Source organism: Meriones unguiculatus, chromosome 7 (assembly GCF_030254825.1).
Source record: "Meriones unguiculatus strain TT.TT164.6M chromosome 7, Bangor_MerUng_6.1, whole genome shotgun sequence".
Taxonomy (NCBI): Eukaryota; Metazoa; Chordata; class Mammalia; order Rodentia; family Muridae; genus Meriones; species Meriones unguiculatus.
In genome coordinates this window covers 12,658,194-12,686,114 of record NC_083355.1, presented here as the reverse complement: position 1 = coordinate 12,686,114, position 27,921 = coordinate 12,658,194, and the positions used below count along the sequence as shown (strand labels likewise).

At 46.0% G+C, this 27,921-nt stretch overlaps 1 protein-coding gene and 1 long non-coding RNA gene across 3 annotated transcripts in view; both read right to left on the bottom strand.

Annotated features, from left to right (window-relative positions):
- Positions 1-1,157, bottom strand: part of Rgs9 (regulator of G protein signaling 9) — a 68,978-nt gene extending 67,821 nt beyond the window's left edge. Inside the window, exon 1 of one of the 2 annotated variants that reach the window (XM_060386499.1) lies at positions 914-1,157. In XM_060386499.1, the coding sequence (XP_060242482.1) occupies positions 914-970 (57 nt within the window). In that variant the 5' untranslated portion in view covers positions 971-1,157. The remainder of the gene's footprint in view (positions 1-913) is intronic. The other variant, XM_021647725.2, reaches the window with a different exon arrangement.
- Positions 1,158-13,645: 12,488 nt separating this feature from the next.
- LOC132655105 (uncharacterized) overlaps positions 13,646-27,921 on the bottom strand; it is a 29,800-nt gene continuing 15,524 nt past the window's right edge. Inside the window, exons 4-5 of the long non-coding RNA XR_009592740.1 lie at positions 18,026-18,165; positions 13,646-16,152 (exon numbers count right to left, since the gene is read on the bottom strand). This is a non-coding gene — a long non-coding RNA (uncharacterized LOC132655105). The remainder of the gene's footprint in view (positions 16,153-18,025; positions 18,166-27,921) is intronic.

Sequence of the window (27,921 nt, the reverse complement as noted above, 5' to 3'; positions counted from 1 at the left end):
CTCTTCTACCTAGCTTCTGGAAGGAAATGAGCAGGTAGGACAAATGCCCTGATGTGCCCAGGTCTGAGCAGCTTTTAGCCTCCTGTAGATTAGGACACTCAGTCACCAACTGTACCCAGTTGCTAAGCTCCTGCGACTCAAGGCTGGGCCCAGCTTGTCACAAAGCATCAGGCTAATTCTGCTCACCAGGATAATCCCATGAGAAGTGGCATGAGCCGGAGGTAGGGCAGACGAGTGACCTGGGACCTAATCTGGTGAGTGTCTCTTCCCATGCCTCCTAACCCAAAAGCCCAGAACAAAATGAACCACTTTGTCCACATCGCCCCACAAGTCCATCGTGAACGGACACCCTGTGCTAGCCATTTGCCACCGACAGGAAAAGGTTCTGACTGTACAGAAAATACACAGATTGCCGTCCTCAAAGGGGAGGGGGGAGCTCTTGACCCCACAAATCACAACATTTCCCTGGTCTCTTTACACACAAACCCACGCGCGCACACACATGCACGCACGCGCGCGCGCGCACACACACATTAAAATCCTGCTGTTTGGTATCAATAACAAAGCTCAAAATGTTCATTTAATAACTGCTTCCATGGAACAATACCAGCTGTCTCAAATCCCCGCGCAGCTTCCAGCACCCTCCTCCCTGAGTAACAGGTTGTTTTCGGCCTCCAGCCGACCATCACAGCTGCCTTCAAATTCTCCACTATAAACAGTTCACGCCAAGACCTAATCATTCTAGTTTTTAAATGCAACACATAATAGCAACACAAGTCGTTTAGCACAATTTGGGCAGCGCGGACCGACCCAGATGAATGCCCTCTGCCCGTTGCCCAAACCTTCCCTTGGACACTCCACATACCGGGTCCCTGCCCACCTGCCAGGGTCCAGGTGGGGACACCCAGGGTACCTTTTGGAGAAAAGCCATCCTCGGCCTGTACTGCTGGCCTTGGTGTCGGATCGTCATCTGGACCCTGGATGAATTCACGACCACAACACGAATGGGAGGGAAAAGGGGAAAGCCCCAAGTTCACCAACCAGCCTGGGCGTGGACCGGGAGGCACGGAGAGCGGAACGCGCAGGTCCCAGAACGCCGCCTGCCGCCCCTCTGACTCTCCCTCGCACCCGCCGACAAGCAAAGCAGCTGGAATTCGCGCCAACCAATCAGCGAGCAGCGCCGCGCGCTCATTAGCATGCACTGCGCGGGCTCCCACCTGCCACCAGGGGGCGGCGTCCGGCACTACCTGGACCAAGCCTCAGGTAGGAAGGAGCCGTCAGGGATGCTGAAACTAGAGCATCTGCCCCAAGGTGTGTGAGCCTGTTACCCTAGGAGACCGCTGTGTTCAGAAGTGAGATGGAGCACGCACTAACGAAAGCACAAAGCACGGCGGGAACGGGGCTTTCCCATGACAGCTTGCAGAAGAATTTGGCATCTTCGGATAAGTCAGCGCTAAGTAAAAATTTTAAAGTAAAAATTCGAAGTAAAAATTTTAAACAGGTTCATGATATCAGTAAAAAATTTTAACGGGTTCATGATAATCTAATAAAGTGTCCATTACGCTTTTAATACGCAAGTGAGAAACGATGATTGTTCCTAAATAAATATTTAAGAAAAATCAGATGTCAGCTTTTATTTATTGACCCAATAAATAGACTAATTGGTAAGATGTTGATTACAAGAGAGGAAGAAGTGAGGAAGGCAGAGGAAGGCTGCAGACACTCTTTAGCGAGCTGTGTATCCTTAGGCAAATTATATTTTACTTCTAATTCCTGCTGATTGCATTTGTTTGTCTTTAATGGACTCTTACATAACTTTTAACCTAAAATTGAGCAGATGGAACAGAAGAGAGGCCTTCAGAGTATCCATTCACTCCACGCATTCCCCTCGGTCAACCTGTCTGGGGAGACGTACGCATGTCACCAGCTGATGGTCCTGTGTTGGCGAATATCTAGAAAAATGAAAGGATGAAGCCCCTACCTAGTCATCAAGACCCTTTCAGCTTGGCCATCTCAAGCACTTTCTCCTGTCTACACAAGCAGAATGGGTGTCCAGTGTTTCATCTAATGTGTTTCAAGCTGAAAGAGAGCAAAAGGATTTCCCTTGGCAGAGCTCGGTCAACTGGTCTACCTGTAGAGTATATACCCTTATGCACTATTTTTTTTTTCTTTCAGGCCATATTTTTCTGTAAGAATCTGTTGAAAGCTATGGATACTCTCAGAAAACATGCTCACATATATATTCACATGATACCGACTCAAGTTTGTAAACAATGTCAAAGGGCTCGGGATTTGTTCCCTTTGGAGCCCATTCAGAAGCCCCTCCTTCACAGCCTCCAATAGAAAGGATCTGAGCTCCCCAGGGGTGAGCTGGTGCAGAGGACCAGAGTCCCTGCCAGTCAAACCAGACCTCTGAGACGTAGGCTCCTTACATGAGCTGGGATCCCAGGACATAGCTGGAATATTTTTACTTTTCTTCGTGGAACAACTTCTGGGGTTGGTGTTACATAGAATACGCATAAGCAAATAAAGCTGGAGGTTCCTTCTAGTGCCAGCATTCCTTAATCCTATAAGTACTGAGTAGAGAAAACAGAAGTGACTTCCTGGGATGACAGATTGGGAACTTAAATTGTTCAGAAACGGAGAAAGGAAAAAGTGCAAGGAATTATGCTCAGCTCTAGAACAGAACAAGTCCTAGAAAGCCTGCCATTGTCCCCCGCACCTCTTTTTCTCTCACGCTTCCCTGTCAAGCAATCACATTTTGGAGGACCGTTCCGTAGCTCACTGGACTAGGGACGCTCAGCAGCTGTGCCACAGGCAAGCCCCCAGCCTGCGATGTGGTTCCACAGAGCTTAAATTGGGCTTCTGAGATTATAACCTTTGCAGATGTCAACCAGAGACAGATAGACATGAAATCGAGACATGGGGAATCTGAGGTGAATTGCAAGCTGAATTCAGAAGGAAGTAGAAATGAAAAGTGAGCAAAGGAAGCTAAAAATCATAGAGAAGCCATTGAACTGTTCAGGCAGAAAGCAACTGTTCAGGCAGAAAGGGGCTGTGAGGCAGGTGAGGAGTCCGTTAGGGCAGAGCTGGGCCAGGGCCTCCCCAAGGGTAAGAGTGCCTTTGTGAATTTCCCATGTAGCTAAGTCTCTGTTCCTTGCAACCAAAATGTTCCGATATGTAATTTGATATTAAGGGTTTAGGTAGTGTCCTGGAAAAGAAATTGCGCCATTAACCTAGTTAAACAATAATCATAATTATATCATACATGGGCACTGAAAAGTCTGGCCTTCGTAGCAAACTATGATCCCATCTCTGTCTCAAGGAGCTTACAGTTTCGTGGAGGGATAGAATAATTTCATAAAACCAGTGCAAAACACGATATAAACATGTTGGAGACCAGACAGCACGATACAGGGCTTTGGAAAGACCTTTTTATCTTTTCTAACTGAAATGCAATTGTGATGTTGGGGGGCATTCCAGAGAAGGAGTCTTAAAATATATATATATATATTATTATGTATAGAGTGTTCTGTCTGTATGTACACCTTCACTCCAGAAGAGAGCACCAGATCACATACAGGTGGTTGTAAGCCACCATGTAGTTGCTGGGAATTGAACTCAGGACCTACTGAAAGAGCAGCCAGTGCTCTTAACTTCTGAGCCATCTCTTCAGACCCAGAGAAGGCGAGGGTCTTAAAAGAAAAGGGGGACACAAGCAAGTAAAGCAGGCAAACAAAGGTGTCAGAAGAAAACAAGAAAGAATGCAGAAGCAGGAGTCCGCATGATGGAGAGCGAGGGCAACAAGGAGCTCTCCGAATACCAGATCACAATGTTGATGCAGTTGGGAGGGGCCGGGCCAATAAAGAAGGGGGAAGGGGAAGAAGGGGAGATGCTAAAGTGATGCTAGTGTTCTGTATCCGGGAGAGCACTGTGGGTAAAGTGCCTGCCCTGAAGGCATGAGGACCTGAGTTCAATTCCCAGAGCCCACTTTAAAAAAAAAGAAAACCATTAACGCACACTTGTGACTTGAGCACTGGAAGGAGACAGCCAGCTCCCTGGGAAACCCCAGCCAGCCAGCTTAGCCTATGCGGTGAGCTTCAGACCAGTGAGAGATCCCATCTTAAAAGACTAGACGGCGGACTCCTGAGGAAGGACACCGAAAGTTGTTCTCCCGCCTCCACACCCGCACACACGAATGTGCATGTCCACTCTTCCCGCACACAGACGTGCACCCACACAAACACACGCTCGCATGCACATGTTTATATACACAGCAAATCTTTGTAAAGGTGGCCGCCCTGATAGGAGTCGTGGTTACAGTAGTAAATTCATGTATTCCTACTCAGACAGTTACGCTGCCCAAATTGGAGCCCATAGCTGTATGTAAACAAGACCTCAGCAAGGAGATCGACGCTCAAAGCCAGTGTTATCTGTAACAAGTCAGAGGGGCAGAGCGCTAAGAGTTAATCCTTCTGTGACTCGCTTACAGTGATTCTGTCATCGTCCTCTTCATCACTATTATCTTGTGTCCTCGTCATCGTTAAAAGAGTGTGATTCAGAGCCTAAATTTAGATCACAGTCCTAAACGTTATGCAATATAATCTACAGTGCCGTCAGACTTCTCTCTAAAGAATAAAATCTACTCTTAAGTATAAAGATGTGTCATTCACATGAGCCGCAATGCCCTTCAACACCTAGGTCTACGATCATCTCAATAGAATGTCCTAGCTTCTGTAGTTCAGTCCACTGTACCAAGGATTGGGGATCAGAGTTTCAGAGACATGTCTCTCACCCTTGTGTTTCTTTTACAGTCTGGGATGGAAGGTAAAACCTTAAAGAGTTCGTATCCTCACGGTGGGTCTATCTGACTGCTTCAAAACAGGAAGTTCCATGAAGTAATTTCTTAGACTTGGGCTAGCATTAAGGGAGTCAGTAGAAGGTGTGGGAAAGCCCAGAGGGAAACAAGTGTGGGAAGGTAGTCCATTAGCAAAGTCCAAAGGAAGGAGAGCTGGTACTCTGAGTAGGAGCCAGTCTTCTCAGAGAGATTCAGCTGTTGCCAGGACACATCACTTGGGGAATAAACACCAGATGTCTCTCTTCCTGCCCTCGGTCTCCTGTTGTGGACAGCTGCTCGCTGTTCCAGCCTGCCATGTCCAGCTCAGCCTGAATGAGGCAAATTTTTAGGGTCAGCCTCCAAGAGAGAGTCTGGCAGAGCAGCCCAAATGACTGGGGAATGGAAGAGACATGAGAGAGACAAACTGTGAGGTGGCAGCAGAGGAGATGAATGTCTCTGATGGCATAGATGACCAGAGATGGTTTAGAGTATATCCCATACCCTCAAGCTCTTTAATCAGCTCTGCGGCAGTTCCACCCACCCCTGTAATAACTAGCATCTCCTGGGCTCAGACATACATGGACCACCGCCCACCCTGTTCCCATTTGCATGTCTATGACTCTGTCATGTTGGGAGTTATCACGAGTGTATATTAAATTTGCACGTGTAAAAGTAAAACAGAACCGGAGGGGAATCCTCTGACATGATGAATATTTTTCCCCTTATTTTGTGTGTTGGGTATTTTGCCTATATAGCTAGGCACCATGTACATGCGATGTCATTGGCTATCAGAAGACGCTGTACTATCACTGGGGCCGAAGCGACAGACAGTTGTGACCTGCCATGTGGGTGCTGGGGATTGAACCCTTGCCCTCTGGAAGAGCAGCTGGTGCTCTTAGCTGATGAACCATCTCTCCAGCCCCTCTGTAGATTTTTTTTAATTAGTTTACTTATTTAATCGCTTTATTGCCTGACCACAGACCCCTCCCCTCTCTCCTCCCAGCCCAGCTCTACAGAATTTCTTTTATTGGTGTTATGAAAATGCACTTTTAAAATGTAAAATAGACCTGATTTTTTTTAAAGCCCTGGGGTACATATGGGGGTGTAAAGGCTTCAAGACACAAAATGAGTGCTGCCTGTTCTGTCTCTGACTAAATGGATAGCATTTTAAGCAGCTTTATTGAGATGTAATTGGTATGCAGTACATTGTTCATGCCTGAAGTGGGTAATCAGGTAAGTTCTAACATGTGTACAAAACAATACACACACAGTCAAGGTAGAGAATACATCAATTACCCGTGAAGGTCTTCTCGTGGCCTCTCCACATGATCCAGGCTTGCTTTTCTTGTTGCTAAAGATTAGTTGATGGGTGACTTTGATCAAATTATCCAACCTCTTCACCTCACTAATAACAAGAAGGCTCCAGACTTGAGTTTAAAGCAGCCTTCAATCTTAAAGCCTCTGATGTCAATATTCCAATTCAAGTTCTTTTTTAAAATAAGCCAGCCCCAAAGGGTTGGCCGTGACATTTAGTGGTCCCTACAAAGCGACCACATAAGATGCCAGTCTTCTCTTCAAGAGCTGAGCACTAAGCCAGGTGCGGTGGAGCTTGCATTTACTCCCACCGCTCTGGACGCAGTCAGATCTCCGTGATTTAGGGCCAGCCTGCACAGTCATGTCCAGGACAGTCAGAGCTACATAGTGAGACCCTGTCTCAAAAACCAAAGAGTGGGGAGGGGAACACCACCACTGACATACCCAAGTCATGTCTGCCACAGTCATCACAGAAGAATGGGCATGAGGATATGGGCAAGAGAGACCCCATCTCAGGGAAAGAGGCCCCAGGAAAACAATTCCTTGATGCAGCATGTTTTTGTTTATCATATTGAAACTCCTTTATCTGGTCAAAAGTGTCCAACCTGAAAAGGGTATAGAAACAGGATGTATACCAGCTAAGCATCTGGGACGGCTAATTTAAATTGTCAAATTTAATCAGAAAGAAAATCACCTGTAGATTAGTACAACATACGTCTGAAGGTTTCTGTGATATCATTTCTAGAAGAAGACTAGATATAAGGGTTCCGATCTAATGTATGAATGGCTCCCATGATGGATTCATAACATGATAGCATCAAGGATGGGGAGAAGGCTCATTCAGCACAGTGCTTGATATGCAAGCATGAGGACCTGAATTGGCTCTCTTAGAACCCACATTAAAAAGAAAAAGAAGAATAGGAGAGAGAGGAGCTGGAGAAGAAGAAAGAAAATCTTGGCATGGTGGTACACATCTATAATCCCTGGGGAGAAGGAGACTGGAGAATACCAGGGGCTTGCAGGCCAGCTCTTCCACCTGAATCAGCAAGAGCCAAGACACCCTGCCTCAAAAAATAAGATGGGGAATGATTAAGGAATGCATTGACTGTCAACTTGTGCCCTCCCCCAGACAGACAGACAGACAGACAGACAGACAGACAGACAGATAGATAGATAATGTTGGTGGTTTGTCTCATGTTTGTATATTGATACTGTTTACTGACAAAGTACAACTATCCTTGTTGTGCAAATCTACCTGGTTGGCTGAGTAAATGGCTATCCCTGGGCAGGGCAGAATGGGGTAGGCATGGCTAAGGTTCCCCAGCTTTTGAAGACAAGAGAATCACGGGAAAGAAACAGATGAAAGAGAGGAGAAAGGAGGATACCATGGTGAGTTAGGGTAAAGAAGGAACCACGTGGGCCCGGGAAAGGACTCCAATAATGGCATGGGAAGACCCAGATGAAGAATAAAACCAAGTATTCACAAGATTATGGACGGAAGGTAGACCAAATGAAAATGATTACAGTGGATGGCATTGGATGGGAGCTGGGAGATGGATGGTGAGGTTAGTGAGAGAAGGTAAGTAGAACTATCTGCCCAGCTCAAGGTAATAAGTCAATTATAAAATCTAACAGGTGTCTGTGTTTAAGTACTTGTGATTGGTGGGTCAAAAAATACCACTGCAATAATTGTAGGGCTAATAATAAACATTATATAGTCCAACACTCATATTTATTTACTACAACATAGATAGATGGATATATTTTTATATGATGTCATATATATGTGATAGTATTATTGGGAGGTGGTGAAGGGAAGCAGGTGAGGCCTTGTTAGAAAAGTAGGTCACTGGGAGCAAGTCCTGGGGATTATACCTTAGCCTAACTACTTCCTGCGTCCTTTCCTTTTCTCTGCTTCTTGGCTTCCATTCTGTGATCTTCTCTCCTCAGTACACACACTGCCACTGCTACGATTTTTTTTTCTCAAGAGCATGGAAGCAAGTGAACACAGATAGATCCCTTGGAATTCATGCGACAAAATAAATCTTTCTCTTTTTAAAGCTACTGATGGGCCAGATTGATGGCACAGTGGGGAAAGTGCCTGCTGCCATGCCTAATAACCCAAGTTGGATCTCGGGGATATACAAGACAGAATGGGAGAACTGACTCCCACAAACTGACCTCTGACCTGCAAGTGTTTGTCATGCCGTTCTTGAACACACACATAGACACACATGCACACATACAATCAATCAATCAATAAATGAATAAAAATGTTTTTAAAGCTATGTCAGGCATTGTTCAACATGCAAAAGTATGTATTACACTGTCCTCTGCTGAACTGACCCCGAGATCTCCCTGGAGCTGGCATTTCTGTGACTCACACATACTCCTCGAAGCCACCATCTTTTTTTGTAAGGAGCAGTGGTGGTTTGGATGAGAATGGTCCCTTGGTCATGGTGTTTTGTCACAGCAATAGAAAAATACCTAAAATAGGAGCCAATAGATTTAAGTAGCAGGTGTCATTCTGGTGGCTCTCCAGAGTAAGAGACTGGCCCCAGGTTCCTGCTCCTTCAGTTCTTTTTTCCTTGCACTCTTGGGAGAGTGGGTACAGGGACATTATATATCAGCAAAACAAGCAAACAAAACCCACTAAATCCTGCAAGATTTTTTTTTTTTGTTTGGCTTTTGAGATAGGGTCTCAGGTAGACCAGGCTGGCTCAGGTTTTCTTCAAAGCTAAAGACAGCCTCAAACTCCTGATGATCCAGCTTCTGCCTTGCCAGCACTGAGGTTTCAGGCATGTGCCACCATACTGGCTTTTCATTGATGTCTTAGTCAGTGTTCTATTTCTGTGAAGGGACACCATGACCAAGGCAACTCTTATCAAAGAAAGCTTTTAATTGAAGACTCACTTGAAGTTTCAGAAGTTTAGTCCATTATCATCATAGCGGGAAACATGGTGGCACATAGAAATGGTGTGGAGAAGTAGCTGAGAGCTACAGCCTGATCCACCATCGGAGAGTGAGACTCTGAGCTTGATATAGGCTTTAGAAACCTCAAATACACATAACCCTGCAGTGACACACTCCTCCAACAGGACCACACCTACTCCAACAAGGCCACACCTCCCAATCCTTCTCAAGTAGTGCTACTCCCTGTTGCTAAGTATTCAAATATATGAGCCTATAGGACCATTCTTTGTTTGTTTGGTTTGGTTTCGGTTTTCGTTTTCAAGACAGGGTTTCTCTGTGTACCTTTAGCTGTTCTGGATTGACTTTGAAGACCAGTATGGCCTTGAACTCACAGAGATCCATCCACCTGCCTCTGTCTCCCCCAGTGCTGGAATTACAGGCCTGTGTCACCTAGCCCAGCTTATAGGACCATTCTTATTCAAACCACCACAACTGGCTTGTTTCTAGAGATGAAGTCTCACTCTTTAGTACAAGCTTGCCTGAAACCCACTATGTACCCACTTGCCTGAAATCTCAAGCTCACAGCACTCCTCCTGTCTCGGCCTACCAAGTACTAGGGCCACAGACACAAGCCATTCCACAAAGTGTCCTGCAAGAAGAATTTTTGGCATCTATTACTTACACTTAAATTGGATTTGTTTTTTTTTGAAGATCAGCTCTCCCTTATACTCTTTTCTTTTGATTCCATCTAATACTGCTTTCTAACTATCTGTCAATCACCTGTCTCCATCTCATTACAGCTGCTGAACCCTCTAGTTGAAGAACAGTGAGTCTGTGGCTAGAAAATCTAACTGGGCCAGACTATGAAAAAATGAACTATATTGGGGAGGCAAGTGGGAGGCACTGAAGATATTTGAATAAGAAAGAGGCATAATAATAGCAATCCTTCAGGAAAGGTGGTTCTCTGGAATGGTCCTTTTAGCCTGCTTGGCCATACTACCACTGGGATCTTACTTTCTCCTTCTCATCTTTGATAGGCTTTTGAGTTCAAAAAATTCAAACTATCCTTCGAACACCAAATTGAATATTTTGGTGGTTGTGAACTAAAGAGATCTAAATGAGATCCACAGCATGAGTGTTTGTAAACTAGTGTTCCAATCCATCTTCTCCTACTATAGAAAGTTTTGAGTTTCAGAAAGACATGGTTCCAAGGAAGCCGTGTGTGGTGGAGAAATGAATGATAATGTCATTTATCTGAGATCACCACCAGAAGATAACCATTTACCTACTAGAAAGGGCTTCTGGTCTAGCCTAACCTTACTTCCCAGTGCACCTAATGAAGACCTTGTCTTAAGACAAGTTAAGACTCAAGACATCTTAAGTCCTTCCTTCTCAGGCTGGGAAGATGGCTCAGCAGGCAAAGTGATTGCTATGAAAGCATGAGGCCCTGAGTTCAGATCCCCATACCTATGTAAAAGCCAAGTGTGGTGGCACAACTGTAAACCCAGAGCAGCAGGGGAGGGTGCAGCAGGGGAGAGGAGGGATATTGACTTCTAGCCTCCACACAGATGCATGTGTGCATGGGTGTTTACATGAATGTGTGTGCACATGTGTATACACACTACATAAGAGAGGGGGAGAGGAGAGCCCTCTCTACTTTAAATGTATAAACCTCTGCTCTTCAATTGTTGGGTTTGCACAATGATAGCTGATAGCCTGAGGTCAAATTTGATCTCTCTGAAGAGAATGGTGAGTTCATAATAATGTGCTTATCCTCGTGGGAAGAGCTGACCCACAAAGCAGGAAAAGGAAGTAGTGGAAATCATGTGACCACATATGGCAGTGAGTCTGGGACAGAGGAAAGATGGGGTCTGCAATCCCCACAGATTAACCACCTTTTTGAGGGGATCAAGACAGAATTGAGGACTTTGCAGCCTGACTCCACTGCCTGCTCTGATTTTTTTTAGGCTGAAAAATGCTGATTGAACAGGTCTGGGGCATGTACCTACTCTAAACATGCATTGGTGGCTAACTGATTTCTGATAAGAACAAGAAGAAGGAGAAGAAGGAGAATTACCTTTGTGTTAAAATCAGGAAAAAGCAAACTGGAAGTTAAGCAATAAAAATCAATACTTGTCCATTCAGAGGGCTGGAGAGGTGACTCAGTGATTTAAAAGCACTGGCTGCCCTCCCAGAGAATCTAGTTCAGTTCTCAGCACCACAAAGTGGGTCATAACTGACTGTAATTCCAATTCCAGGGGATCTGCCACTCCCCTCTGGCCTTTACTGGCACCAAGCATATATATGGTGCACAGACATGCATGCAGAAAAAAAATACTCATATACATTAAATAAATACTTTTTAAATTATTTCAGGAATGTAGCTTTTCCTTTCTCTAGCATTGTTTGCTTAGAATAGATTTTCCACAGGTATGGTACCACGAGTGATAGCGAGGAGCACATTAAATGGCTTTGCTCTAAAATGCACCTCTTCAACAGGTTTTCACACTTTGACAATCCACCATGGGAAAAGAACTAGTTTCACCACACTCTTTCCTGTATTGGGTGCTACAAGCTATTAAACCTAGACAGTTCTATGTGTTTTGATTCAGCAATTATAATTGCACCAAATTTCACTATTTTCAGAGTAGAAAGTACAAATAAGTGTATGAAAGTTGGCTAACCTGAAACTGAATCAACAGATGAGCCCGTTGTAGTCAGGAAAGGAAGTAGAGGGACTGCTGTGTCTGCTCGAGCCCCAGGTGTGAAGGAAGAAAGAGACGGGTTCTGTGTGAAGTGTCCAGAGCTGAGGTGCAGCGCCAGCCTGGGTTCAAATGCAAGAGGCTTCACAGGTGAAACCATTGTATTTTACTATCATCATCACCATTGTCATCAGCATCATTCAGAGCGTTTTGTGTGTTGCACACACAAAAAAAAATAGACTATGTCTCAGAATCTGAGCGGAAGAGTTGGCCCAGCTGCTAGGAGTACAGGTTGCTGTTACTGAAGATTTTAGTTCTGTTCCAGCAGCGACGTCAGGTGGCCCACAGCCACAGAAAACTCCAGCTCCGGGGGAGAGGGGGGTGTCTAACGAACTCTTCTGGCCTCAAAGGGCATTAACACACACACACACACACAGTTAAAAATAAAATTTAAAACACATGTGCACATACACAAACACAAAAGTAAATATAAAAATAAAAAATTTAAATGCGTGTGCACATACATAAACACATATTTTAAAATGTGTGTGTTATATATTGGAGAAATAAAAGGGTAGCGAACTGTCGACGATTTAGATGCTATCCAACTGAGCTCCCATATCTTCGTTGTTTTTTCGTTTTTTGTTTGTTTGTTTTGTTTTTTGTTTTTTTAAGCAGTAATGGCAGCGGTCTCCCATCCTCTCCAGGTGACTCTGTCAGGTGCACACCAGCACTAAAGGTTCGGAATCCCCCAAAAGTTCCCATACCGCCAAGGGACCAAAGAAATGCGGAGACCTCCACACTCCTAGAGAGGAAGCTTAGGCTACTACAGAGGATTTCCGCCCGCGGCTCACTTCCGGCCCCAGCTTACCCTGCTGTTGCCGTTAGTTCCGCGGCGAGTGTCCGTTGCAGTCCCCTCAGGCTTTGCTAGTCCCCTGCCTGGGACTGCGGGAACACCTTATCTGCACCCAGCGGTATTGGGGTGTGAGGAGAAAGCACCACAGCTGGTTCCCATACTCTCAGGAGTGCCTTCCCGGGTACCCCAAGATGTGGCCCTCTTCCCTTTCCTTAAGCACTCATATCCAGATGGATTATAGAAACAATGGTGACATTTACATTTAAAAGGATGTGGCTTGGGGCTTGCTTTTTGTTGTTGTTTTGTTTTTTGTCAATCTTAGACAAAGACTGGCTTGTAAATTAATAAATATCAAGTAACTAACAGTATACTTTTCATTTTGACTGGATTATGAGAGAGACGGCTTGGGTCAATGATGACAAGTTAGGAGGCTGGAGGAACTATGCAGACAGTGCAGTGAGAGTCTTAAACCCCTAGTTACGGGAGAGGAGAGTGGAGATGTCAAATCCAAGGGCTCACCAAGGAGAAATGCAACTGTCATCATGTTGTGTTACTTGGAATCCTTACTTGCCTTCGGTCTTTGCTCCCCGAAAGCAGCCGCTTACCAGGGGTGCTGCCTAGCTAACCTTTGTGAACTCCAGCGTCTTTGACTGGAAATAAGACAATCTGCTATCACACCCCAGTGTGCGTTGACTGCAGAGGGCTGCATGTTTGCTTGCACACTGATAAACCTTCCAATAGTTCCTCAACACTGTGGGATGCTTTGTGTAAAGAAGCTTTGCTACAGTGCGATCCTGAGAAGGAAATGAGAGCAGGTTTGAAGCTTGAAACTAGTGTCTCCACACAGTAACTATGAAAACACTCCGGGAGACCTGAGGTAATCAGAACTCACTCGACTTTGTTTAGTCTGCTGCTCCCCAAGCTTTTCCACCACAAACCTTTGATTATCACCTTATTTAACATGGCTTCATGGTTTTGTTTGTTGTTGTTGTTTTCCAGGAACATATCTTGGAAGATGTTGGTATATACAAATCAGTCACCTGGGCAATGCCCTGTGCAGAAGGCATTCTCCCATCCCCAAAGGCATTGCACATCTACTTTTTGGAAATCATATGACTGGGTTTCAGTAAAGATAGCTCCCGTTTTATAAACATCCAAGAGAAAGTACCACAAGCCATAAAATATTTAGACAAGGAAATGAGGGGCTGGAGAGATGGCTCAGCCGTTAAGAGCACTGGCTGCTCTTGCACATGGTACTTCACAAACATCTGTGACTCCAGCTTCCATGAATCCGATGCTCTGAAGAGGGCCTCTCATGCAAATGGTACACATGTGTTCATGGCCCCCCACACTCATACGTATAAATCTCCAGAAAAAAAAAAGGAGATGAACAAAGTGTCTTTGCCCTCCTTCCTCCTTGCCCTGCCTTCTGTGTACATCACAGAGAGTAAATATTCAGTATAATAGAGAAATATAAAATTATTTTTGGAAAGAATGAAAAGCATCACTTGCGGGAAAATGTGAGCTTGACCAGATGGAAACGTTGAGTTTGTAAATGAATCAACACGGAATTGTTCTGAAGAAAATTCTACAATAAAGCCCACTGTCTCCAAGGACACGAGAAAAAAGGAAAATGTGCAAACTTTTCATCCCAGCACTCAAGAGGTAGAAACTTATAGAGGTGGATCTCTATAAGTTCAGGGCCAACCTGGTCTACATAGTGAGCTCCAAGCTCCCTAGGGCCCTGTTTGAGAGAGAAAATATGAGAGAATCAGAATAAAGCCAGCCACAAGCTAGAGCAGCCATAAGAAAGTAAAGTTAGAAAGATGAAGATGTTTGGTCTAGCTGGAGAATCCACTTCCGGGACAGTGCTATCATGTGACTGATGTTGGCAGGAGGCCTCCATTCCTCTCGGCCTCTGCCTCCCAGACATACCCTCCTCTTCACTTAATCTCCTCCTCCTTGTCCTCCTTGTGCCTCTCTTTCTCCTCCTCTTCAACTCACTGAGTCCACTTAGTGCAGCCTATATATGCACATGTACATGGCATAGGGTTATAGATGTGTGTCGGTATTGTTGCCAGGCATACTGCTCATGGCACAAGTGACTTCTAATTGGTGAACTGCATCTCACTGGGAGAACAATACCCGCTGATGAGAAGCTACATCTGGGGCAGCAGGACAACTCAGTAGATAAAGACACTTGCCATGAAGCCTGGTATTCTGAGTTCAATGCCAGGAACCCATGTAACAGAAGAGAACAAATTCTTACAAGTTGTCCTATGACCGCATGCATGCTGTGTGCACATCTATGCACACACACATAAATAAATATCACCCACAAAGAGCCACAGACTTTGGCCATCTTGATAGGGGTCACTCTTATAAGCATTTGTTCTGTAGAAGCTGTGCCCACATGATGGTTATCAAAAAAAAAAAAAAACAAAAAAAAAAGTGCAACTGAGTGGCACAATGCCTTTTAAGGCCAAACAGTGAGACCCTGTTGTAAAAGGAATTTTTATTCTTCTGAGGTAATTGTCGTCTTGGAGTTATATTGACTCTGTCTGCTAACCTAGGCCAAGTACTGGAAGCTTCTAGCCTCCGTACATTCTAACCCAGGCCTAGAATGTTTTCAGTCTCTGAGACTTACTGTTTATAAACTCACCCTTTCTTGTCTTTCTAAACTCTGGGCTAGCTGGTTCAATTCAGCTGTTCTGGCTCAAAATCCTCTTCCAACTAACTTAGTCAATCCGGCTTTTCTCTCTGCCCTGAATTGCTCTGCTTGGCCTCAAATGAACTCAGACAATCTCCTTTAGTTTCCTGGCTCCTTCTCATTCTCTGGCTCATTCTGCTCACTTGAGTTCTTTCTTTGTCACCTGTCTCTCTATTACTGTCCCAGTAAATCTGCCTCCTCTCTGTATTGCCCCTTAGGTAGCTTCCCTTTTCTCTCTTCTTATGAGAATTGGGTGTATCCTATTCTGTTGAACCTTCTCTTATTTGTCACTTTTTCTGCCACTCACTTTCAACCATGGTGTTTCCTTCTACAAACTATCATTGTTTGGGATTAAAGGCATATACCACCATGCCTGGACCTAAGCTTTTCTTTATCTGGAACTTGCTCTATACCAGGCTGGCCTTGAACTCAGATCTGCTTGCCTCTGTCTCCTGGATTAAAGGTGTGTTTGTATTCCAGCCGGATCACACAGACCTAGAAGGTCTTGAGATATGATCTCTTGCCAGAGCAGCCATGTTCTGAATTAAAATTCCAATGCACCCTGCCTCAAAATTAGACAAGGAAAGTGATGGGATAGAGAATGAGATATTTAAGATAGCCTGATTTCCAAATATGCCTGCTATGGATCTCCTTGTATCTGAGCCATGACCTGAAGAAAAGATATCTTGATAGACAAACTGCAGCTACAAGGGCTCCCTTAGAAATGAATGCCCAAATCTGTCCTGACTTTAGCTTCCTGTTCTCACATCCTTCCGGGGTGATGGGTGGCACCTGTGGCTTCTGGAGGTGATTCCAGCTTCTGTAAATGAAAACATATCCTCTGATTAGCAACAGAACTCAATGTCCTGATAACCAAGGAATGACAGGGGTGGATGGGACAGACCCAGCCTTTGTGACAACATGAGTGTTATAAATAAAACTACTGGAAAGCATGAAAATTTAATGCAAGGAATCTACATAAGGCATGGGTTATGTATGGTGGAGAGTCCCAAGGCAAGCCAGCTCAGTGATTTTCAGGGAGAATTCAGCATGTAGCCATCTGAGTGGCTACGATGTGTTACAGTGAAAAGGCACACAGCAAAATTAACAATGGGAATAGGCACACAGGGCCATCTAGACGCCAGTGGGTACAAACTCCCAAGAATCCTTGCTCAGTGGAATCAGGCAGGGTACAAGTCACCCTTTGGGCTTTGGGTCATGACAAGTGTGGAATGTCTATCTGAAAGCTTTTCAGCGTCTTGGGGCGCAGTCTCACTGGATGATGGCCATAAAGGCACTATCTACAGGGCGTGAACCACAACCGCAGACTCCCGGAAGGAAAGCAAGTGTTCAGGCATTCCACTGATGGTCCACACAACAGTGAAAAACTTATTGGGGGCTCAAGGAACCCTCCTAAAATCCAAGCATCTAAGTGCAGCCTACCTCCCCATGAGTGGAGGAATGGTTGACTCTGAGCAGAAGCTGCTCAGCAAAGGCTTTAAATGATGCTTGGGAACCAATTTTTAAAAAAACAGAGCTAGCGGGATGTGGCAGCACACACCGATAATCCCAGCACTCAGGAGGGAGAAATGGGAAGTTCAAGATCAGGCTACAGAGTAAACTCAAGACCACTGTGGCCTACATGAGGTCCTGTCAGCAAGAAAGGAGACAAGGAAGGGCGGACACAAGACAAGATGAAATATGAGCCAGAGGCTTCCAGCAGAGGGAGCCTTAACAGCAAAATTGGACAGGCAGAGGCAGCCATGCAGAAGCTTGGGTGATTTGGTGTGACTGGAAGGTTGGTATGGATGAGACAAAGTGAGAGAGAGCAATTTGATAATGTTTTACTCTCTACCACTTGTTTAGTCTTTTATTTTATCTTGCTATATACTTAATAAACTCATTCAGTACTGAAAAATATGGCAACTATAGATCTTAATAGACCATACATAATACACCTAAATAATTTCCCTCCGTTCTCTTGACATCCATTTGCCTACTCAAGTTGGCATAACATCAATCATCACAGAATTGCTTTCGTCATGCTGCATCCATGAGCTCTTGTCAAGGCACAAAAGGTATTCTGTAGAATCGCCTGCCGCATAGCTAATCAAAGACCAATCCATGCTGGTTGGGTTGGGGTCTGTCCGCAGGCCCCAGGAGCAGATGTGGCCTCAGCATTGCAGTCTCTGTGAGTGCCAGAGAGTAGGAGAGACATCGTAACCTTACATATAAGGAAGGTGAAGACCAATGTCTTTCCAGAGAACAGAGGTAGTCTGCCCCGCCCACTGAGATTGACTAGAGTCTGAAGCAGCTGAGTGTCAGCTAAAGCCAGCCTCTGAGTCAAGGCTAGCACCTTCATTCCTTCCTGTCACCACAGCGGTGGATGTGGGTGGAAGAAAATCACAAGTTGAAGGTCGTGGTCAGGCTTGAGGGCTCCAACTTGAAAGTCGGAAGGAGCCACTGGCAATCTGAGGTGAAACCTAATCACCTTTCTGGGTAAATAAAAAAACAGTGAGGCAGGGATTGAAATTTTCACTAGGCCCAGAGGAAGGCCAAAGCGCCATCATGAGAACAGTCCTCTGAGGACAGCGGCCTAGAGAAGTACAATAGTAGTTGACAAGAGAACAATCAGACACAGCAGATCAAGGACAGGGTCTGCCATGCACTGTGACATTGGTGAGACCACTAACCTGCTCCAAGTCTTGGGCTCTTCATCAGTAAAATGAGGATGTGATCTAAGCACGGTCCAAGGTCCAAGTGCAGGGAGAACAAGAACCACCTAGTTGCAGAGCATCAGCAGCAATGGCATGTCTAAACGATGACAATAGCCCTAGAACAAAGAGCATGAGTTAGAGTGGGTCCAGATCCCCTCTGTTCTTCCTTGTCTGGTAGCCATGGGCACGATACTTGTCTGGGACTTACTTTCTTTAAAATTGAAGAGTGGGGGCTGGAAAGAGAGATCCAGAAGTAAAGTGTTTGGTATTGCAAGCATGAGGAATTGAATTCAATTCCTAGCCCCAGTGTAAAATAGATAGATAGATGAAAGATAGATAGATAGATAGATAGATAGATAGATAGATAGATAGATAGATAGATAGATAGATAAAGACAGGTGCAGAGGCTGAAGAGTTGGCTCAGTTTAAGCCAACTCTTAAGATTAAGAGCATTTGCTCTTGCAAAGAACCCAGATTCAGTCCCCCGCACCCTCAGGATGCTCGTGACCATCCGTAACTCCAACTCCAGGGATTTTTAACTTCATTTTCTGACATCCACAGGCAGTACACACCTGTCGTACTCATATGCAGGCAAAACACTCACACACAGAAACAAAATAAACCTTTTTTATTTTGTTTTGTTTGTTGTTGTTTTGAGACAGGGTCTCACTATATAGCTCTGGCTATCCGGAACTCACTATGTAGACCAGGCTGGCCTTGAACTCATAAAGATCTACCTGCCTCTCCCTCTCAGGTACTGGAATTAAAGGCATGTGCCACCACACTGAGGAATAGATATAAAAAATAAAAATTAAAATTAAATAACTAAATAAACAACATCTTAAAAAGCCAGGCAGTGGTATGTACCTATCATCCCAGCTTTGGGGCAATGTTGGCAGATGGGTCTCTGTGGCCATCTGGCCCTCCAGTCTAGCCTAAAGAGTTCCAGGGTCCTAGTGAGAGACCATGTGTCAAAAACCAAGGTCGACTGTTCCTGAGGAATCACACCCAAAGTTGACCTCTGGCCTCCACAGGCACACACTTGCAAACACCTGCATGAGCACGCATTTGCACACACACACCCCGCTAAATAAGAAAACAATAAAATCGGGGAATAATGGGGTTTTCTCTGCAGGCCTGTGAGGATTATTGAGACATTCTGTAGGACTCTTCCACAGAGGGCTAACAGCAGGGGACTAACGATTGCCCACTGCTCATTCACGTTCCGTCTTCCCTCCAGGACAGTTCAAGCTCCAGTTGCCTCAGCTGGCAACCCTGCCAGCCACCTCCCTAGGCCTAATCAACACAGAACACCAAGACACAGCTGACAAATGGTGTGCTCGGAGAAAGACCCTGATGCCAAGCACAGGCCACTGCTCAGAGCAGCCAGACTCCCGGGCTCCAGACCAGTTCAGGGAACAACGCTTAGAAAGACATATTAATGACGGTCGTAGGGAAAGGGCTTTGGTGCTAAGAAAGCCAGAAGGCTGGCTCAGAGCCCCTGGCTCCGTTTGCCTGAGCAATGTTGAATTGAATTGAGGTAGGCACCTTGGCTAGATGTAAGAAAGCAGGCCACAGATGGGGCCATCGGGGAGGTCCGATGAAGACAGCCATACAGTGAGAATTCAGACACATTTCTTTAGAAAGCCATCTGCTTGGATGGTAAGTAATTTTGATCCTTTAAACACAAGTTAGTGTTTAACGTATATGTGCCACATTCTTCTTGTGAAAATCTATTGATACATATTTTTTTTTCTGAGTGAACCTAACGATTACATGTATATGTACATATGTTGTGTGCATACATGTATACTGTATATGTATCTCAAGCAATACTGAGAAACTATGAGATACATATATTAGTATAAATGTCATGTATGTATCATGCATATATATGTATATATGTGTGTGTGTGTTATACATTGGCTCCCTCATCTTTGTTCAGTAATTTCAATCAATGCTTTGTTCTTACCCCATATGAGATGTCGCACTTGTCCTCCGTTGAACATGCACTGACTACCAAAGGCACACTATTTTTGCCAAATATAGTCTTCTACTTTTTTTTTCTGACTTTATAAAGCAATGAGCAACAGTCTTCACAGTCTTCAAGATAATTTCTTAGTCACAGGTCTGGACAATAGAAGTGTGTGATCCTAGTCAGAAAGATGGAAATGCAAGGAAGAATGAATAAAGAGTACCAGGAAGGGTAAAGCATACCCACTAATGGGTATGGTATCAAACCAACAGTTATGATATCTTGTAGAGTTTAAATATAGGCACAGAAGTAGGACCATGTGACAACAGCACAGATAAAGAAGGGATCAAAGGCTAAAGTGCTCTATGGTTTTTAGCAATAGTGAGAAACTAACAAATATAATCCTTTTTTTTTTTTTTTGAGACAGGGTTTTTTTGTGTAGTCTTGGCTAGCCTGGACTAGATCTGTAGACCAGCCTGGCCTTGAACTCATAGCAATCTGCCTGCCTCTGCCTCCCCTGTGCTGGGATTACAGGCGTGTGCCACTGCGCCCAGCTGTAATCGTCTGTATTGGACAGGAATAAGTCAGCACTGCTGTAGTGGCTTGAATGAGAAACATCCCCCAGACTCGGGTATTTGAACACTGGCCACTAGTTGGAGGTCCTATTTGGAAGGTTTAGGAAATGCAGCCTGGCTGGAGGAAGTACGTCACGGGGACAGGCTTCAAGAGCTCAACCCCAGTCGCACATCCATCATGATCCCTGCTTTGGGCTTATGGTTGAAGATGTGAGCACTCAGCTTCGGGCTCCAGCCACGCTGCTCGCCTGTAGAGGAATTTCAATCCAGAAACATGGCTGCTGTGGCAAGGGATCACATGGAAAGACCTAGGTCTATGTATTCTGGCTAGAATGCAGGCATACCACACACCTTTAATCCTTCTGGCTGGTGTACAGAAATGCCCTCAGTATACATCTTTAATCCCAAACAATGAAGGTAAAGTTAGTTTGTTGAAGGACTGGGGGTGTGGCTCGGTGATAGAGTGTGTACAAAACCCTGAGTTCTATTTGCAGGTACAAACCAAACAAGCTGTGTTAACCAAAGTAGGAAGATTCACCTACCTGCATGGCACCTTTCTCTGGCTGGGAGGATGGGGTTCCAGCATGGGGACTCATTGCACCATCCCCCATACCATGCTTACATTTGGCTGAGCCTAAGTTGCCCCCTTTATGATAAAGCAGCAACTGTAACCGACAGTAAAGTGATTTACGTAGTTCCGTGACTTGTTCTAGCCAACTGTCAAACCTGAAGTGGGGAGTGGAGATCTTGGATTTATAGCCAGTTGCTCAGAAGCGTAAGGTGTCCAGCACTGGTGACCGGCGTCTGAGGTGGGTGGCAATCATGTTAAACTGGGTCCCGTGTGCCTACCGTATCTGATGCATCAAAACTGGACAGCATTAGATGGTTCCACAGGGAGGAAAAGTAATTTTTCAGTAGGAGAACAGATGCAGCTGAATGGGAGGAACACACCCATAGTTCCAGTGCTGAAGAGGGAGAAGAGGCAGAAGAGGCGAGAGCATCACCATTTGAGAGAGTAGCTTAGTCTACGCAGTGAGCTTCACGCCAGGACAATATATTGAGACAGTGTCCCAAACACACACACACATGCACACACACACATCCCGGGATGACTGATGCAAAATTTAAAATATACATAGATTAGCGACTAAAACCAAATAAACGTCTAGGCCTTATTCCAGGAATGCAACAGTGATTTAATATTCTAAATTCAGGCAAGCTGTGCCAGGGGTGTAGCTCACCTGCAGAGTGCTTACTGGGCACACTGGAGCCCTGAGGTTCAGTCTCCAACACTGAAGGGAAAGAATTACCCCAAATAATCCATCACACTAGTAGAAAAATAGAATCATAAAATCACCTTGATGGGTGCATTAAAAAAAAAAAGGGGAACTCCTCTGCCCCCTCGGAGTTCTGCCCCTGCAGTGAGAATTAATTTTCAGGAGAAAACTATTATCTGTCCTACCTGAGGGCTAGGCTCGTAAGGGCCTCTAGTTTCCAGAACCTTCTGCTTTGCAGTGTGACTCCTGCTGCTGAATGCCTTTTCCTGACACCTCACTTCCCAGACAAAATACGAAAAGGCTAGCAAGCAGGCATCGTTGTCAAGTCAGGTGCCCTGGTAAGTCATGGGGTGGGGGTGTGTAAGCATGACCCAAGGTCACAGAAGACTGAGTAACACATTGAAGTTTTCGGTGATGCTAACTGATGGGAATGAGATGCGAGCACAGTCATATCTCTTAACTATCCCATCACTGCACGCAGATAACCAGCCACAGTGCTAAGCGTTAAGTGTCAGGCCCAGCAAAGTTAGACACACTGCAAAAGCCCAAAGGGAAGGGGTTAGCCCTCACTAGGGAATGGCTGGTTCTGGGAGACTTAAAGAAAAGTAGCACTGGGGTGAGGGGGGCCTCAAGAGAATGCTCAGCAGGTAAGAGCACTTGTTGTTCTTACGGAGGATCTAGGCTTGGATCCCAACAACTGCACCACACCCACCTGTAATTCCAGTTCCTGGAGACATGATGCCCTCTTCCAGCCTCTGCTGGCACCTGCATGAAGTTGTTGCACACAAACACATGCAGATACACAGAAACAATAAACCCTTTTTTGTAAAGGTAACGTTTAAGCAAAACCTTAAAAGATGAGAAATTTTCTTTATTGCTTGTTCTTTCAGGTTTGTTTGAGACGGGCTCTTTCTATGTAATCCAGACTATCCTGCAACTTATTCTGAAGCCACTCAAACTTGTGACCCCCTGCTTCAAGCCTCCCAAGTGCTGGCATTTCAGGTGTGCCCCGCCACGTCCAGCTAAAGGTGGCAATTTTAACTGGCAGAAAATGAGAGTCTTAGTCAGGACAGATTGGGTCATGCTGTGGGAACACAGTTGAATGCCACAAAGGTCAATTTCCCTTTTGTAAATGCTAATCAAGTTGAGCAACATCCAGGTCGCTCCCTAGATGGCATTCGTGACTCAGCCATCCAGGTGGCTACCATCCATGGTCCCTCATTCCACGCTGTGTACTCCCGATCACAGTGCTAGGGAGACAGAGAAATATGAAGGATTTTCCAGTCAGGGTATGAGCCTGGAACACACACACACACACACACCTCCCTTCTGCTCATGGCCCATCAGTTCTAAGAGAGCATAAGGAGAATGTTCAGCCGCTGCTACTGCTAAATTGAAGAGGACATCACGCCCTAAGGCATGAAGGGAGAGCAACACAGAAACCGCAACAGGTTGATACCGTCAGGATTCAGTGTTGTTCCGTAGGCAACTGGAAGCCGAGGTGGGACCATCATAATCTGCCTTTCTATCGTCGTTTCTTGTCAGCCTGTTTTATTTTTGAGCCCTGAGACAGGATCTCAGATATCCCAGGTTGGCGTTGAACTTGCTCTAGCCAAGGATGACCTTGAATATCTGATACTCCTACCTCCTCTCAGGTGGTAAGATTATAGGTGCGCGCATGCTCATTTCTGATGTGCTGGAGACGGAGTCAGGGGCCTTTGGGCATGCTCCATAAGACACATACAACCAAGACACATCTCCGGCCCTTGGTTTGCCTTGCTTTAGGAGATTCCAGAAAGTAACCAAAGGGACATGACCAGAGCAGGTTCCAGCAGTGACTCAGGCTAGAAAGGATTGAAAGCAGGTGGTATCTCAGGACGTGAGTACGTGGGTGCTCTCGGACTTGGGGACCAGAAATAATCTAGGAAAAGCAAAAGGACTAAACGTCAGGATTTACTGCCAGCCTGCCAAGCCGACCACGGTAACAGCCGCCAAAGCAGGTTATGCAAGAGAAACATCCTGTTTGGAAAGAACCAGCAGCGTGTGCCCTGTAGCTGGAACGTGTCTACAGAAATGTCTAGGAAATCTTACTAGAAGCACAGCACGGGCGCCTGTGAGGGAGGAAGGGACTCCCAGGATGACACAGCACACACAGAAGCATAAAGAGTGCGGTTGAGGTCCACAAGGAAGGGAGCAGGAGGAAGGCCTCTCCTCGCACGTGACCTCAGATCTTCCTGCCCCCTCAGAGCTGCTTTCTAAGGCCTGGTACCCGCCTGTACCTGTGGTACGCGCACAGCGATGGGGACCACATTTGTCCATCACGCTGTCAGAGAGTCTGCACGCATGCGCGTTGGAAGCCTTTTAGCCCGTGCACACTGCTCGCCGCAGATCTGGATGTTACCCAAATGGCTGAGGTAAGAAATACAAGGCTAAGCGGCTTGGGAGTTTGCAAACCTTCCTTCCCCCTGCTATGAGGGGAGGAGGTGGATAATGAAGACGGGACCCACCAGAACCGAAGGACAAGACTTGACTTTGAAAGGATTTGTTGACTTTGTCCTGGTTCTCTGCAGATCGCCAGCTCTCGGAATGAACCTCAGCTTAAAGATCCAATTTCTGCTGTTTTATGCACGTGATGGGCATCACAGACTACTTATACCAGAAGGACCCTTCAAATGCAGCTCTCTGGCTCCTGTCAACAAAATCTACAGCTACCCTATTGACTTCTCCCTCTGGTTTCACTGTTGAAAGCTTACCATCTCCTTCTAGTTTTCCATACTGCCACATAGTGCTACATGAACTTTCCACCCACCGGGTCCTTTTAGCATGCAGGCATGCATCTGTGGTCTGAAGCAATCAATGGTCTCCTAGCTTCGGTGAGGCTGAGAAACAGAAAGTGTCAAGTCACCTGACTACTCTGAACCTCAGTATTTGCATCCACTGGAAGTTGGGGAGTGGGGATTCAATGCCTGCCACATTTTAAAAAGGTCTCTGTGAAGACCAAATGAAAGTAATAAATATGGCTAGATATGGTGACAGGAGGCTGAGATGGGAGGATTGGGAGGTGGGACCAGCCTGAGCTACATAGTGACACCCTGTAGGGCAGGGAAAGGTGGGGGGGAGTGACGGAGTGAGAAGAATTGAAGGAGGAAGACAGGGAGGGAAGATGGAAGGGAAAGACAAAGGGAGGGGAGGGAGGAAAAGGGGAAAAAAATCTTAGCTAGTCAACTTTATCCAAAGAGATTTAACCCAATGCTCCTTATGGATCCACTGCTGGGGCTGCCATAAATAAGCAATATAATGTCTGCCCTCTCTGAGTTTGGATGGCAAAGCCTAAGGACAGAGAGAGGACTGACATCAGACACAGGATCAGCTGTACCCCACCCCGTGGGAGCCGTGTCATTCCAGATTGCACAGGAGATCCCAGGGGCAGTGGGAACAGACCAGCTCTTCCTGGAGGAGGTGGACTTTGAAGGTGATTCACAAAATGGGAGAGAAAGGAAGGAGATCATACTAGCCCAGCCAGTCAGCGGGGAAGAGCAAAACATCGCAGCAGAGAGCTAGCGGGTCAAATCTCACCTGTGCCCTGGCCTCATCGAGCCTGTAACTGAGGCAGGTAGGAGGCAAAGAGCAGGAGGCCTTGCCCTAAGTCACCACCAAGAGGGGTGAGTTCTTACCCCAGTGTCTCCTGCCAAACCAGCATTGGCTGCTGACTACAGTCTTAAGAAACCATCCAAAATCACATGTCCGGGGAAAGCTGCAAAGGACTGCCACCCGCTCCAGCTCTCCGACACAGCACCAGCCCCACAGAGGGCATGCAAGCCCTGGCTGGCCTCCTCTTGCAAGATGAAGACACGCCTTATCTGCAGGGATGTTTTCTTGGCTCACAGAGCTGTTTGGAACAGACGTTATTAACGCACTGTGGCTCCATGTGGAGTGGTGGTCCTTGGCCTTCTGTAGCACCAGGGCTCATCTCAGACCGCAGACTAAGCCATGGGGTCCACAGTAAAGAGACTGCCAGGGTTGTTGGAGAGGGCTTGCTCAGTGACTGCTGCACCTGGGGATGTCCAGGGAAAGCCACCAGCTGTGGGGTCACTCCCTGCAATGCGGCCATGTGTCCCTGCCACACGGTCTACTGGCAAATGCTCACATACACCAAGCGAGGCTGTGTAACTGCCTTCCAAATTATCCCCGATTGCCCAATAAAATTGCCTATACCTGGGCTGGGTAAAAGAGGGGTAGGCGGAGCTATGGTTCTAGAGCTTGGAGGGCAAAGGGATCGTGAGAGAGGGAGGAAGGAGAAAGAAGATCACCATGGGTTAGCGTGAACAAGAAACTCGTGGCCGGGAGGAGCTTGATCCAAGGGTTGTCATGATGGAGAGCAGCAGCCTAAATGGAGCACATGCAAGTACTCACGGGAGTCTTAGATGGGATGTGAGGCTGGGAGATTACAGGATAGCTTAGGAGGTTAAGATCTGTCCAGTGTACAGAATCCAACAGGAGTCTGTGTCCACTTATTTTTAAAATAGCAGATGAAGGAATCAATATCAAATATTAATAATTCCCCAGAAAATAAATGTGATAAATAATGCTGGACACAGTAACTCATACTATCACACTGTAATCCCAGTGTCTAGAAGCTGGAGGCAGAAGGATCAAGACTTCAAGGTCTGGGAGGTGGAGGGATGGCTCAGATGTTGAGAGTACTTGCTGCCCTTCCAAAGGACCAGGATTTGATTCCCAACACCCACATGGCTGCTCACAATTGTCTGTAGCTCCAATCTGAGGGGATCTGCCACCGTCTGTGACTTCTGTACTGTGCATGCATGCGGTACACTGGCATACATGCAGACAAAACACCCATACACAGGAAAAAAAAATAAGTAAAATAAGTATTAAAAAAAAAAAGAGAAAGAGAGAGAGTTCAACTTTCATTCTTAGCCCCATATGGATCTTGGATAAACTAGGCTACGTGAAACCCTGTTGTCAGAAGAAGAGGAGGAGAAGAAGAAGGAAGAGAAGAGGCACAAACAAATACCAACAAAACTACAATAAAATAAAAAATGCAAAATGTATAATGGACTCCTCAGATCTGAAGTGGTCTTGACAAAATGACCTTGGTCATCTCCTTTGTTTCAGTAACAGAGGGAGGTCCAGCTTGGTTTCAGAGCTCCCTGAAAAGGCACTGCTGGGGCCTGTCACATGGGGCATGGCGGCAGTTTCTGCCCTTCTCCATACAGCTGTCTCACATCCCCACACCGCCTCATCCCCACTGAGAAGACTGCAGCTTCCTGGTCTTGGATTCCAGAACCTTGACTTCTCCACAGTTCTTTCCAAAAGCCACAGCAGATGCTGCAAGAAAGCAATCAGCCGCAACCCCCTGTAACCCTACTCTAGGCCTAGGGTGTCCCCTCCCAGTGTCCCACTGACTGAAGGCAGAGCATTGAGCATATCCAACAGCCCAGGCAGGAAGCAAAAGTCTCCTTTCTGCCGCACGCTCCCAGCTGCTTTCTGCATAGCTGTCACTCTCCATAAGACCTCAAGGACTGGAATTTTCCTACAAACCAGAGAGGGCTCCCTGGGGGACTATTTTAATTATGCACTTGGCAGTGGAAAGATGTAGAGAATGATCCGAAGCCACTGAACTCTTTTCTGGTAGACACACACAGCCCACCACCAGTCAGGGTCCCCATCCCCAAGCAGCTCCCAGCTTTTTCCAAATCCATTCTAGGAACTCCACATAAGTAAATGCATACTGGCAAGCACCGCCGCCGCCCTTTATCCTTGAAGCATCCACCATGGCACCTTGTGCTGGTTCGTGCTGAGGCTTGGCACAAACTGAAGTCACCTGGAAGAAGGAATTTCAGCTGAGATGGCCTGTGGCTATATCGGTGAGGCATTTTTCTTGATTGACGATTGATGTGGCTGAGCCCGGTCCGCTATGAACGGGGCCGCACCTGAGTGGGTGGTGCTAGGCAGTATGAAAAAGCAAGCTGAACAAGCCATGGGGGACCAAACCAGTAAACAGTAGGAAATGGAGTGCAGAAT